The following is a 15,582-nucleotide window of genomic DNA, read 5'->3' as shown; positions in this document are numbered from 1 at the left end:
AAATTGGAGTATTGGTTCCATCTTGTGGTTGACGTGACGAATAGCAACCGAACAAGTGACCGACCATTAGGAGGTGTTACTAGTCATCACAAGCATTCACAAACACTGAGCGTCGACTGGGACGAAAAACTAAAGACCAACAAGATATTAGATAGTAGATATTATTTACCCCCCCCCCCACCCCCAGTTCAGCTTCACTATTGTAGCTACTTTTAAAAACATGGTTTTAAAGACTGTACACACAGAAAATCAAAAGTGAAAGAGCTCCATACACTACAGTATAAATTATATAACTACATACTATGCTTTCATTTCTTTCTCCTACTCCAATTGAATTTTGTATAATTACCGTAAAATGTGATAATGGTAATTATAGTTTTTTTTTTCAAAATAAAAATCGCTTTCAGAATCGTCTTAGCCAATAAGTGAATAATTTGATTGATGTCTGCTAAATTATTTAATGAAAAGGTAATTTCGCGCTGTTTAAAGTTCGCTCTTGAAACGAGATCTCATATCCGGTCAGTGTATCGTCATATACGGAGAATATTCGCGTTTTGACTTCGAATCGAGCTTTCGATTTTTTCTTTATTGCAACGTTCGAACCCCGTTAATAAACTTGGCAATTTAACACTAATAAAAAACGAACCCCTTTTGCTTTTTTTTTCTTATATTCTTTATCCTCCTGAGACCCAGCCATAAGAGGCAATGTCCTGAAATTATGTTAAAATACATTTCTTTGAGACCATTTAAGTCACAGTTTTATTTCTTAGAGCAGCTATAAAGAGCACATTCAAGTCTTTTCAGAGATAACCAAATGTTTGGAGGTTTAACTACGACAGTTCCCTATCTCCTTCTTTAAATATGACTGACAATGACTCTTTGACTAAATTCAGCATGGGGATATGATAATATTTTGTAACTACATTAAAGTAAAATAGTGTATCAAATTATTCTCTAATATCTTTCATAGTTGAGAATCTCTGTGCAAAGTTTGGACAAGTTACAGAAAAGAATGTAGTCAATAATGTCATACAATCCTAACCACAAGGACGGATGGACTTTTGATGCACTTTTTAATATGGTCTGGTTAGTTAATCATTCTCTAGTTTATATCAGAGAACAGGTAAATGTTAAAGTGAAAATACTTATTGATGACAGATTTGTGTAATCGCTTTACACTTAAATGCGAAGGACAATAATCTTAATTTGCTGATCCCAAAGATGGCAAAACTAGCTTTTGATTTACCTGAACTCATTAAACAGGTACCGTATTTTTCGGTCGCATCAGTCCAAAAATACGTCATGACGAGGGAAAAACATATATAAGTCGCACTGGACTATAAGTCGCATTTATTTAGACCCAAGAACCAAGAGAAAACATTACCGTCTACAGCCACGAGAGGGCGCTCTATGAAATAAAGTGTTAATTAAGACTCCTAAAGTACTAGTATAATTTAACTCAAGTCTGCTAATGTAACTCAATTTGCTGACTAGAAAGACCCGGCAAAATCAGCATAGAAAGCACAGAAATTGAGGGCCATTTTCCATTACTTCAACACAGTGACAAATAAAAGTCATAATCACTATCCAGGTACTGAAAACACACATATCACATGGCCTTTAATTGTTTAACAGCAAAACCAGATGGACTGGTAACTTTTGAAAGGATTAGCATTCCACCATCACAGCTCCCTAAATGTGAAAAGTAAGTTACACGAATTACAATCTAAACAGACTCAAGTGATGTGACATGCCTCTTACTGATCGTGTTGGACTTTAGAACAAAGGTTCCCCTGAGGAACCTTCACATCTCTCCAGAAGGATCCATTGAGAATGAGGGCACAGGGATGCTGCAGGTCAGTTTCATCTAAACTACAATCTTGTACCAGTTCCTCTGGTAAGTTTCAGCTAGTTCACATTGTTCTGGACAGGTGGACTTTGCCAGCAGATTTATTGGTGGTGGGGTGCTGGGTTCAGGATTCTTTCAGGAGGAGATCCTCTTCCTCATGAGTCCAGAGCTCATCGTGGCCAGACTCTGGGGAGTTTAGCACAGACAAATTTAGAAAACTAAAACAACTTTCAGTCAGTTACAGCGATAGTTCATGCAAAAATTTAAATGACATAATTTTGTCACGCAGTCACATGACACTTTTTTATATCAGCAAATTTCACACCCGCAATGCAACAGATTCACTATAGAATGGTTACACACACATAAACTTGGTTACAAAACACAGTAACTTGACAGAGTGATGGTGTTGATGGTTACATGACATTTCCTCTTTTTGCTAATGTGTCATCAGGTCCTCGGATGTACAGTCTTACTTCTGGCTACAACAAAACCTTTTCTTGGGTCTGTCCATATGATGATCACACAAAGCGGTAAGCAATGATGACAAATCCACAAAATTCTAAAGTTCATAAAAAAAATAAAAATAAAGGTTGGTTGGTTTTACAGCCACAATCAAATTCATAGGGATATCTGGAAGAGACATTATCGGCAGGTTGTTACCATCTATGCACTTGACTTCAAGAACCCGAGGGAACAGTACACTAAAGACAACATAAAACGAGAACTCAACAAGGTATTAGTTTTGACAAGTACAAATATTGAGGTTTGCTGTGGAAAGTATTTGTTATGGTAAGGTAAGGCTTATACTGTGTGACTCTCAAAGGCGTTTGTGGGATTCCACGGAGACGTGAAAACAGCCATCGCAACGGGCAACTGGGGCTGCGGCGCCTTTAAAGGAGATCCTAAACTCAAAGGTAAATGAAGACAAAACACACAAACATCCTTTTTTTTTACTTTACTTTTCAAAAGAAAATCATTTATATAACATACAGAGGAAAAAAAGAAAAATCCCTGATTTTAATGTTAACACATTTTCTGTATACGACTTTCCTTTAAACATTTTTCCACCCACCACCCACATAGGGATATAACAACAACATAAAAAAAGAGAAAACAAACAAAAAAAAAAACATAAAATAAAGAGAAATAAATAATTGAACAGCAAGTATACAGAACTTGATCTACAAGGTCATATCATTTTCCAATACCCAAAAGTAAAGGGCACCAAAATTCATTAAAGAGATGTCCATGGTTATATTTCTCCAAAGTTAATTTTTCTAATGGCAAAAATGAAGACAATTGGTCAAAAAAAGTCTTAAGAGATGGAGAGGAAACATTCTTCCAATATAAAAGTATGCATTTTTTTGCAAAATAAGATATCAAAAGAAATAACCTGCATTTTTTCTGATCTAACTGTAAGTTATCAATATCATTTAACAAATATAAACTGTTACTCAGGTCAAAATGTTTATCCAAAACTAACTGAGTGAAAGAATGAATTGATCTCCAATAGCCTTTTAAAAGACTGCAATCCCAAAACATGGTTAAAATGTCCCATCCATATTTTTACATCTCTGACACACAGCTGGAATATCATTTGATAGGTTTTGTGGATAAACTTAAAATTAGCCTCCTTAATCTTGATACTTGTGAATAGAAAATGAATTCTATTAGAAATATTTACCCATACATCATCTTCAAAGGTTCTACTTAAATCTCTTTACCATATTATTTTTAAAGGTCACACATCCTGCTTGATCTGGAGACACTACAGATGGATTATGATAAATGCACAGAACAGAATGTGTTTGTCTTTTAAAGCTCTCATCCAGTTGATGGCTGCTGCGGTGAACGGACGAGACATGGCTTACTTCATCTTTGGCAATAAAGAACTTGCAAAAGAAATACAAACAATGCATGAGATGCTGACCATGAAAAAAGTGACCGTGGGTAAGTACATTCACTGAAGTCAAAACACACAGGTATTCATTGGTTTATTAATGGTGCACAACAATAACGTTATGCAAAGAAAGATTGATTCATATTCTTCTATATATTTTTAGAAATACATTTTTTAGATACATACTGTAGATATAGATCTTTAGTCCAAAACTTTATATGAAATACACTATGAGCGCTGATTTTAAGTGCAGTGTAATTTATTTATTTTTTGCCATAACAACCTAGTTTTTCTGAATTTTGCTAATAGTAACCTATAAGGTAAAATTACTTTTGTAGCTCTTGTCACTAAAAATGGCCTTTTCTGTGTTGCTCTACAAATGCATTATTTAAAAATAGTTTTTTGATTTAGATCAACATTCAGTCCGAAGATGAACTTAAACTACAGCGGGAACAAGAATATGAAGCATTATTGGATCGTTTCTTCTCTCAACATGTAAACTGTACAAGCTCCTGAAGAAGTTCTGTGGAAACTGTGCTAATGAAAGTGGCTAGCCAATAAACCTGTACAAATTCATCAGAGAGAAGATCAGGCAGAAGGATAACAAACTAGTAAAAACAGTATTATGTAAAGCTATACTCTGAAGGAACTGAATAATGATACAACTGTATGACAACAAACTCTTAGAAGAAAGGGATCATTGGGGTTCTATATAGAACCATAGGGTTCTTTACTCAAGTCCAAAGAACCTTTTATGCTAAAAAGGTTCTATAATGACAAGAAATAACCTTTTTGGTACAAAGGGTTCATATCTTGAATTTTGTGATCATTCACATACATTCATAAATGCATTTGAATACACCGTATAATGCAGTGAAAGAACGCACTCAAAATGCACACAGGCACTAGTATGACTTCATCATGTAGGCCTAATTTTACATTAGCCTAGATGCGTGCACTTTTTAGGCACGATTTGTTTAGTTTTTTAATATACTTGATACTGTTAAAAGGCACATCATTAAAACAAAAAATACGAGTTCACATTTCACATCTAAACAAGCGTGGAAAACGTAAATAGAACTAGCTACAAAATTAGTTAAAAATGCCTATCCACATACAGCTATGATTTGCGAACCCCAAACTGACTCAAATGATTCGCGATCCCGCTTTGAACACCCGAACTGATTCAAATGATTCGCGATCCCCAAACTGACTCAAATGATTCGCGATCCCGCTCCAACTCCCAAACTGGAGTCAGAGGACTCAAATGTTTTGCGATCCCGCTACGAACTCCCGAACTGCTTCAAATGATTCGCGATCCCGCTACGAACTCCCGAACTGCTACAAATAATTAGCGATCCCCAAACTGATTCAAATGATTCGCGATCCCGCTACGAACTCCCGAACTTATTCAAATGATTCGCGATCCCCAAATTGACTCAAATGATTCGCGATCCCGCTACGAACTCCCGAACTGACTCAAATGATTCGCGATCCCGATCCAACTCCCAAACTGGAGTCAGATGACTCAAATGATTCGCGATCCCCCTACGAACTCCCGAACTGCTTCAAATGATTTGCGATCCCCAAACTGACTCAAATGATTCGCGATCCCGCTACGAACTCCCGAACTGATTCAAATGATTCGCGATCCCCAATTTGACTCAAATGATTCGCAAACCCGCTTTGAACTCCCGAACTGACTCAATGATTCGCGGTCCCGCTCCGAACTACCGAACTGTTTCAAATGATTCGCGCCGCTACCAACTCCCGAACTGACTCAAATGATTCGCGAACCCGCTACGAACTCCCGAACTGACTCAAATGATTAGTGATCCCAATACATGCTATAAAAGTGTGCACATTGAGAGAAATAAACAGCAGATGTTCATGTTAACAACTTCTTTAACTTGAGCAAACGCTGCTAATACACAAACATTTGTTAATAAAGTAGATAAAATGAAAACATGAATGTTTTAATGCTACTGAATAAAAATAAACGATCCACTCAAAAGTCTCTGCTCATCATGACAGGACCTGGATCAGTGAGCTGCCTCTCGGGCGATGACGTCACTTCCATGGAGGCATGTTGTACACGCCCCTGTCCCTTGACTCCGCCCCTACTTCGAAACCGTGCCACAAACATAGACAGTAAAAGAAATGGACACAGCGACCCCATTGGAACTCATTAATAGATATGACCATGGAAAATATTTATTGCAAAATCATTGCTTTCGTGCTGTTTCATTTGTTTTGCAATTCTTAATTTTTGTTTGCAAAAAGCAAATGTATTTTCCTCAATACTTTAAATAAAATGTTTTAAATTTGTTTTTGGATATTTTAAACAAGGTAAATCTTTCTGATTTATTAAAATAAAAAGTCACATACATGGATTTTTCTGGGCTAAGCCCCGGATCTCCACTCACCCTAGAACCACTCCTGTGTACTACTATACTAAAAAATAAAAAAGTTGTTGAAATGTTTTCAGACTACAGGTGCCACATAAATCAAATTATTTACCTTAATCAAAAGGCTTTATAGTCATTCAACATTTATATTAATCAAAGGCCTCAGTAACATCCAATAAAGAACACATTTCACTGTAAAATATATATATTTTTTCACAGAAATAGTAGTGCACTTGCGTCAAGTATAAGTACAAACAACAGCAGAATAAAACCTGAATGCTTTTATTGATTAAAGTAATATGATAAGTTTTTGGCTTTATCTCAGCTTATTGTTTTTAAGATTTTACAATAAAATAAAATGTACCTTGACTTTCCCATCCATGGTGTAACAATTTAGCTTCGGGTGCACTTTAATCGTTTCAGAGTTTTGTTTCTGTACCTCATAAACGCTACTTTACTGTCTGTATTTGAAGAAATAAGAGATTTAAACATTCAAATGCTCCATTTATGATTGTATTTTTTTTTCTAGCCACAAGTATGAGCAAAAGTGACAGACAGTAATACTTTCCTTAGCAAACCAGCTAAAGCCTACGTATACTAATTGGAGTGGCGCCATCTGGTGGTTAAAGAGACGAACGACAACAGTCAGGTGACCAAAGGTGAGAGATTAAAAAAGGCATCCGTGTAAAGCGTTTTTTGACCAGGAAAGTACACCATGACTGAATTGATTAAATGCCAGTTTTAGAAATAAATATTTTTTTTTTTTTCAGGAAATGCCCAACTCGAGGTTTCATTCTTGCGCGTTCACTTTAGTGATGGGAAGTCCGGTTTTTTCGGACAATTCGATTCAATGAACCCAGTTCACCGGTTCTTTTACGTCATCACGTAATGAAGTCATTACATTCGCGCTCGCAGTGAAACACAGAATCCGTTTTAGCTCAGTATCTCCAGCTCATCGGTTCTCAGTATGTCGAATATGTCCGAAAGAAAAAGGCTCTTGCTTCAGTATAACGTTACTGTTGAGCTCCGTTCGCTCGATAGTACACGAACGCTCATGTATAAGTCAGCTGCTCGTGTTCATCGGTCCTCTCAGTCTATACAGCTTTTTTAAAGTGCTGTTGGCGTTACAGGAGTAACATAAACGCCAGGATATTGGTTTAGAGTCGTAGGGACTGTAAGGCATGTCTGAAAAAGACATGAACGATTCAGTCCGATTTGGTGAACCGGTTCACTAAAAAGAACCGGTTCAAAAGAACGATTCGTTCGCAACACGGACATCAACAGTTCACTTTCGTCCATGTCACACGAGCAATCACAACCACATCAACAACACGGACTATTACAGCCGATCAAGTGAGTAGCCTAGATGCTATTTACCATTTTCTGTACTTTCTGTTTAACACGTATCATTGTAAAACTTCGCGAAAGTTACATTGAGGTCGTTTTAAAAACAGCACATTTGACTGTACACAGTTCATGAAAATCGAAAGTGAAAGAGCAAGAAACACCGCAGAACAAATATTAACTATATATTTTATATAATTTATTATTAGTTAACATAAAGGAGAGGAGACGCACTGTTCTAGCATTTTCCTCTTCCTACAAGATACCTCTAAGTACACTGAGTGTGATTTATATAAACGTTACGTACTAATTTGTATTTTTATTTCCCCACGCACTACCGTGTGTCCTGTCTTTTCCGTACTCCATTGATTTTTTTGGTTAAAGTTACCCTGACAGTTTGAACTCCAGGAAGAAATAGTAAACACGACTTAAGATGCGTAGATCCGATATAGAAAGATGAAGAAACGCATTAAGAAAAAGGCCAAAAAACCTCACATCAGATTATTATACAGAGGCCACATTAAACTACTACTACTTCTTCTACTATTATTGTTATTAAATAAGTTGTTTTTTTGTGGCCTCTATAATTTTATGAGCTTTTTGGTCTCCACAGGGTATTTGCAGGAATCTTAAGCTCAAATTTAAGACTTTTTGAGACCTGCAAATAAAATGAATACCATATGAGCGCAGTAGGGCAATGTCTATAGTAAGATCAAACTGTTAAATAACTGTAAAAAGCATTATTTACAGTTCAGATACAGGCTTTCACAAAAACAAGTTTTCTAAAATGATAAACTTCACATTTTAGCCTTTAAACAATCTTTAAGAAAATGAACGAGTCAAAAGAACCAATTATTATATTAATTAAATAACATATACAAATATTTTACTGTCTTAATTGTTAAGATTTCTTAATGCATTATCTTCTTGTCAATTCGCCAGTTCACATTTAAAACTCTGGTGTTTGCTGCGTAAAACATTGGTCAATTTTCATATGGACCTGAACAAAAACAGCAGACAGGCTGATTAAAAATGCAAATTCATTCTCTGCCAACAGGAGGCGCTTTTGGGAATTTCTGACTTTGAAACAAATTAAATCACATCCTTTTAAGGTTTAATTGTCACATTAAGCCATATTGCAAATTTTGCCTTTCTGTTTCAAGACCACTTGAAATCAAAATGAAGACTTTTTCATTACCGTTACGGGCAGTTGCATGTGCTCCGGTGTATTGTAAACAATGGCATCAATTTTGCCTTATTAGTTTGAGCCAGAATCAGATCCAGAGAATATTAGTGAAGAGGATCGAGCAGAACTCTTACAAGGCATTTCAAAATGTTAACTTATGCTTTTTTGTTTGTAGTTGACTCGTATTTTGTAGATTCGCTGTTATTTGTAAATGCTACTGCTGTTTGTTAGCTTTTGATACACATTTTCATCCTTATTAAAGCTGTAGTATAGCAGAATACACGATTGCGTTGCAGCATTTTTGTAGGGTAATTGTTTAATTGATAATGGTAACACTCTGTCTACTACTGTACAACAACTCTTCATGGGGTTTGTGATGTCACCAATCCAGGAAGAAGCTCCTTGTAGTCTCTACCAGCCGTGTGTTGTAGGCCTTAAATGCAGATTATGCTCAAACAGCAACATTACACACTAACTAAAGTTAAAAAATTGAGATAATCAAGGAGCCCTTTATAAACCCTGTCCAATCCATACATGGATTTGCTTTACTTTTAAGACTCCCGGTCTTGATTTGGGTACTATGATATTTTTGTTTTATTTTGGTCTTAGATGTCACACAACAACAGTGATGGAGTGAAGGGATGCATGAATCAGACGAATAACAGTGGAAACACTGATTCATCATCAAGAGGAGAATCCAAGCAAACACAGCTTAATTCTGCATGGGACACCAGCAAGCAAAGATCTAGTGTGAATGGAAGGGAAGGGGGACAAGAAAGAAGGCCTGCAGCTGGTGAGAATGCAGAGAAAACGACCAGAGATACCAAATTCGCTGAGGTTCAAAACCCCAAACCAAACCATAGTACATCTGGAGAAGGCAGCTCAAACCAGCCCTCTCAAAGTGCATCAATGGACTCTTCAGATGTTTCCTCAGTCGTTTCCAGTTTAGGAACAAGACCAAAGCCTTCGATAGAGCTGGGGCCCACATATCCCATCCGGAACCTCAAAACGATGCAAGACTTCTACAAAGAGTTTGACCAGCCACTTCTGAAGAAAGAACATACAATACTGATAGATGTAAGAATCATGCAATTTCATCTTATTCTATATTTTTTTTCTTATAAAATGTGCTATGAATACTGATTCAGTCATAATTCATGTTAATGGTTTGTCTGAGCAGCTGAAATATTTCCAAAGTGGTGTAATTGTTCCTCATCAAGGGACTGATGTTTGGGATCACCACCATGTGAAGTTCCCACATCTGTATGTAAGTATGAGCATCCCAAATGCTTTTTAAACAAATCATCATTTCTATATAAAAGGCTTTATTAACAAGTAAATAATATTCATTATTCATTCATATTCAGTAATGATTATTGTCCATAGCCACGGCCTCCATCCCATCACAAGTCCCACGCACAACCCTCTCGCTGGGAGGTCACCCGTCGGGCGTTGCTCAGTCTCACCAAAGGCAGTAACTCTATTGGGGATGTTCAGGTACTGTAACACTAATCATTGACAATTACTTTTACAATTACTACCTAAAGTGTGTTTATCATGTGACCTGTTATGTGTCTCTATCCATTTGTAGACTGCAATTATGTCTTACAATTCCAGCAACAAGGACAAATGGACATTTGATGCACTTTATAATTATGGTCAGGTTAGTAAATCAATCAGTATATCAGAGAACAGGTAAATATTAATGTGAAAAGTTTAAAGGGTATCTGGGTACCTTACAGTGAAAATGACTCCATTACAAGTCACCAGTTCCAATACAACTTGAGTAAAAGTCTAAGAGCATCTGATGTGAACAGTTCGTAAGTACTTCACTTGTACTGAATGTAGGCTCAAAGATGCACTAGTTCTCAACACCTGAAAAATAAGAAGCACTTCATTTGTGAGGAGAGTGATCACATTTATTTTTCAAAATCTTAATAAAACAAACACCTCAAAACAATAAACAATAAAATAAATCAAGGTCCACACAACAGCTTCTTAAATGCCTAAAAACACTGAAGTCTCCTAAGTTAACAAATATCCTTCAACCGTACCTCCCACCCAATTTCTGTCCCTGTGGAGGTAGAAAGTTAAAGTTGCTAATATCAGTAGTCAGTAAAACTACAATGTTGCCAAAAAGATACTTAAGTGCAGTAGCTTGTTACATTTACTCAAATACTTTACACCACTAGATACACAGATTGATTTGTGAAATTGCTTTACAGCGCTTGCAAACAATGGACAATAATCTCCATTTGCTGATCCCAAAGATGGCCAAACTAGCTCTTGATTTACCTGAACTCATTAAAAAGGTATGTTACAGGCTCCTTTATTGTGTTAATAATAATCTGTAATTCTAGTATTAGTTATGTTGTAAATATACTAGTATAACTTATGTTTGAGTAATGTCTGGTCCACACTGTATGATTTTGGTTATGATTTTGACAAAGTTTGTGAATTGGCTTTTTGCAAAATCTCATCAGGTTCATATTATATAGTGTGACAAGCAACAATCATGCTAGACATAAAACAAAAACCACACATTTGCACACAAATGCATTATTTGTCAGGCTGTAACAATGGAGATTTAGATTGAATGAATTGCATTGCTTGTACTCTCTACTCTTTGTCTCTAGCCCATCCCTCTCCTGCGACAGCAACAGAACCAGGCCATAACGATGTCTCAGCAGCAGATTTCCTGTCTGTTAGCAAACGCCTTCTTCTGCACCTTTCCTCACAGGAACGACACTAAACCTGGTTCAGAATACGCCAACTACCCCACCATCAACTTCAGCAGGTGTTACATTGATCACATAACACTGAAACTATATATATTTATTCCATTCAGAAACATGCATATCTTTTTTCCCCGTTTGAAACCACATTTCATTCGGATCTAAACTATATATATATATATATATATATATATATATATATATATATATATATATATATATATATATATATATATATTTGTTTTTTATTTTTTGTCATAGTTTATTTGCTAACGGGACAGACCCAACAAAATCAGCCCTAAAGGCAGAGAAACTGAGGGCCATATTCCATTACTTCAACACAGTGACAAATGATGAAGAACCAGGTATTGAGCACATGCTTAAAACACATATACTGGACACTACTGTTTAAAAGTTTTGGGTTTGTAAGATTGTTTAATTAAAAAGTTTTTAAAATAAAGTATATTATGCCCAACAAGACTGCATTTAAAAGAATACAGTAAAAATAATCATATTGTGAAATGCTATTACTATTTTAAAATGTATTCCATTGATCAAAGCTGAATTTTCAGCATCATTACTCCAGTCTTCAGTGTCACATGATCCTTCAGAAATAATACTTCAAAAAACATTTCTCATCATTTTTGAAAACAGATGTGCTGCCTTATATAAGTATTTTAATGATTCTTTGATAAAGAAAAATAACAGCATTTATTTGAAATATAATTTTTTTGTGACATCATAAATGTTTTTATAGTCACTTTTGTTCAATTGAATGTCCTTGCTTAATAAAAGTATATTTTCTTAAAAAAAAAAAATGTGTATATATAGTACTGAACCCAAACTATTGAACAGCAGTGTATGTCAATGACGCAGCACATAATTCAAAGGAAGCAAGCAAGGAAATGATTTTTGATGTAATATAACCAAATATGTCTTTTAACTTCTTTAACAACAAAACCAGATGGACTGGTAACTTTTGAAAGGATTAGCATTCCACCATCAAAGCTCCCTAATTGGAACACGTAAGTTATATTAGTTATACAGTGAATAGACTGAAGTGAGTTGACATGCCTCTTACTGATCGTGTTGGACTTTAGACAGAAGAAGACTCTGACAAACCTTCACATCTCTCCAGAAGGATCCATTGAGAATGAGGGCACAGGGATGCTGCAGGTCAGTTTCATCTAAACTACAATCTTGTACCAGTTCCTCTGGTAAGTTTCAGCTAGTTCACATTGTTCTGGACAGGTGGACTTTGCCAGCAGATTTATTGGTGGTGGGGTGCTGGGATCAGGATTGGTTCAGGAGGAGATCCTCTTCCTCATGAGTCCAGAGCTCATCGTGGCCAGACTCTTCACTGAGAAACTGGCTGATAACGAGTGCCTCAAGATCACAGGTACTGCTGGGGAGTTTAGCACAGACGAAGTTATCTTAAGGCTGAAATATACTACACAACCTTTAAAATGCCTATGTTGTAAACAGTCACAGATTAAAACGGTCTCACACTACTAGACCTTTAAGTCATTTTTAACTCAATCGTGTGACAAATGAAAAAGAAAAAAAAAGTTTTCTGAAGCTTAAAAAAAAAAAAAAAACTTGTTAAATAACATAGCAATGAAAATAACATCTTTAATTTGATTAGCATATTTCAAGCAACATGAGAGTGATATATTAAATTTATACATTTAGCAGACGCTTTTATCCAAAGCGACTTACAGTGCATCCAGGCTATCAATTTTTACCTATCATCAGTGTTGGGAAAGTTCACTTTCTACATGAACTAGTTCAAAGTTCAGTTCACAAATTTTAAAATGAACTAGTTCAGTTCATAGTTCAAACTACACAATTTTGAACTAAGTTCATTAAAATGAACTAGTTCATAGTTCTTTTTTTCCATATTTTGCTGCGAGCTATTATTTTTCAAAATTATTGCCACAGCCCATATAGAATCAGAGACAGCATTTATTTTATCAATTTTAACAATGAAGCTATGCGTCAGATTTCATCTTCATATCCAATTTTGAATCCTTATCCAACCAGGGTTTACATTAGCATTGAGGGGACAGCATTTCCCCATTGTTGCTTTGTCTCCCATTCTCACCGACCTTGTCATAAACATCATAAAATTCGTTTAAATGATCATACGCCTTCTTGCTACATGCTTTTTTTTTTTTTTTTTTGATGACGCGTCACGCATGCGGCGGCCGGCGGTGCGACACTGGTGGTGTTGCCAGATTGGGTGTTTTTTCCGCTACATATTAAGACCCGTTTACGGTGTGTTTTAGCCGGGTTTTCGCCTGCAAGGCTCTATAGAAATCTGGCACCTTATTGAACGAAGTTAACCTGCGAGATTGTGCCATTCACAGACACCAGAATGAACGAGTTGACAGCACATTCAGTTCACGTATGAGTTCAATATGAACTATCGTTCAATGAACGTTTTCAGGCACAACACTGCCTATCATATTATTAAGAAATATTTTTTGGGGGGGTGAGCTATTACCAGTATCTATCTTAGAGTCTTTTTGATAATGTGTCATCAGGTCCTCAGATGTACAGTCTTACTTCTGGCTACAGCAAAACCTTTTATTGGGACTGTCCATACAATGATCGCACAAAGCGGTAAGAAATAATAATGACAAATGTACAAAATTCAAAAATTAACATGTAAAAAAAAAAATTTGGTTTTAAAGCCACAAGTAAATGAGTGTAAAATGATGTCACATTCATTCATAGGGATATCTGGAAGAGACGTTATCGTCAGGTTGTTGCCATCGATGCACTTGACTTCAAGAACCCGAGGGACCAGTACACTAAAGACAACATAAAACGAGAACTCAACAAGGTATTAGTTTTGACAAGTACAAATATTGAGGTTTGCTGTGGAAAGTATTTGTTTTGGTAAGGTAACGCTTATACTGTGTGACTCTCAAAGGCGTTTGTGGGATTCCACGGAGACGTGAAAACAGCCATCGCAACGGGCAACTGGGGCTGCGGCGCCTTTAAAGGAGATCCTAAACTCAAAGGTAAATGAAGGCAAAACACACAAACATCCTGCTTGATCTGGAGACACTACAGATGGATTATGATAAATGCACAGAACAGATTGTGTTTGTCTTTTAAAGCTCTCATCCAGTTGATGGCTGCTGCGGTGAACGGACGAGACATGGCTTACTTCACCTTTGGCAATAAAGAACTTGCAAAAGAAATACAAACAATGCATGAGATGCTGACCATGAAAAAAGTGACCGTGGGTAAGTACATTCACTGCCATCGAAACACACAGAAACTAATAGGCTTATACTATATACTGATATTAGTAATTGAGCAGGGCTTTGCAAATAAAAATCCTATTCATTTCCTCCTAAAGAAATTGATTTTTAGTTAGTATTTTAAAATCTTTTTAGACATATACACCATAAGCTCTACATTTACATTCAAAATTTTGGGGTCAGTAAGATTTTTTTTTTTTTTACGTAATACTTTTATTTTGCAAGGACGCATTAAGCAAAAATATAATTTTTTTGCATAGGGTTCCATGCATACCATTTAACGCCCTCATGCTATCAGTAAAACTGTTTTTTCAAGTTCAGGTTAAGAGTAACCTGATCGATTCTTCTCTCAATAGATAAACTGTACAACTGGTTGAAAGATTTCTCTGCATACTATGCTCGTGAACATCACTTCCCAAAAGATCTATATGGATTCATCAGTGAGAAGATCGGTCATAAGGCTAGTTTGTAAATCTGCCTGGCTGCTCAGAGATATATACTGTACAAGCTCACTTCAGAGGACAGTAGTCAAAAACTGTTCAGCAGTAATAAATATGTAAAGCTGCTTTTGAATGTGTCAGATTTCTGAAGGATCAAAGTAATGAAGTTAACAATCATAAAAAAAACAAAAAAAAACTGCTGTATAGAATGTATTTGTTTTTGGACCACAGGTGTCATTTAAACTTAATTGTTTACATTAAAACAAATTATAGTCTGTCACAAATCATTTTAATCAAAGGCCTTAGTATCATCTAAAAGTGCACAAGTGCTCATGTTAAATTTTTTCTTGCATCAGTTATTAGTACAAACAAGCAAACAGACTGAACTTAGTAAATCTGCATAGATAGGCCTCTCATTCCTACTCTCATATCTACTGTACAG

General features: G+C 36.0%; 2 protein-coding genes across 3 annotated transcripts; both read left to right on the top strand.

Moving 5' to 3' along the window:
* Positions 1 to 1,635: 1,635 nt before the first annotated feature.
* Positions 1,636 to 6,081, top strand: LOC128020791 (poly(ADP-ribose) glycohydrolase-like). The gene is made up of 6 exons (XM_052607509.1): positions 1,636 to 1,856; positions 2,304 to 2,382; positions 2,459 to 2,585; positions 2,676 to 2,766; positions 3,674 to 3,802; positions 4,164 to 6,081. Exons 2-6 carry the CDS (start codon positions 2,312 to 2,314, stop codon positions 4,184 to 4,186), a joined length of 441 nt encoding a protein of 146 aa, XP_052463469.1. The 5' UTR covers positions 1,636 to 1,856; positions 2,304 to 2,311; the 3' UTR covers positions 4,187 to 6,081.
* Positions 6,082 to 7,189: 1,108 nt separating this feature from the next.
* pargl (poly (ADP-ribose) glycohydrolase, like) lies at positions 7,190 to 15,273 on the top strand. 2 transcript variants are annotated; one of them, XM_052607449.1, is made up of 16 exons: positions 7,190 to 7,513; positions 9,300 to 9,767; positions 9,871 to 9,957; positions 10,077 to 10,187; positions 10,282 to 10,353; positions 10,916 to 11,002; positions 11,327 to 11,487; positions 11,687 to 11,790; positions 12,381 to 12,450; positions 12,526 to 12,601; positions 12,677 to 12,824; positions 13,972 to 14,050; positions 14,165 to 14,273; positions 14,364 to 14,454; positions 14,554 to 14,682; positions 15,057 to 15,273. In XM_052607449.1, the coding sequence occupies exons 2-16, from the start codon at positions 9,300 to 9,302 to the stop codon at positions 15,170 to 15,172; spliced, it is 1,908 nt and encodes a 635-aa protein (XP_052463409.1). In that variant the 5' UTR covers positions 7,190 to 7,513; the 3' UTR covers positions 15,173 to 15,273. The 2 variants fall into 2 exon arrangements, with proteins under 2 accessions (XP_052463409.1, XP_052463410.1); XM_052607450.1 differs by having other exon boundaries at positions 7,191 to 7,513; positions 12,390 to 12,450.
* Positions 15,274 to 15,582: the final 309 nt, after the last annotated feature.

The sequence above is a fragment of the Carassius gibelio genome, chromosome A10 (assembly GCF_023724105.1).
Source record: "Carassius gibelio isolate Cgi1373 ecotype wild population from Czech Republic chromosome A10, carGib1.2-hapl.c, whole genome shotgun sequence".
Taxonomy (NCBI): Eukaryota; Metazoa; Chordata; class Actinopteri; order Cypriniformes; family Cyprinidae; genus Carassius; species Carassius gibelio.
The sequence above is the reverse complement of the archived record's forward strand: the minus strand, read 5'-3'. Positions and strand labels throughout refer to the sequence as shown.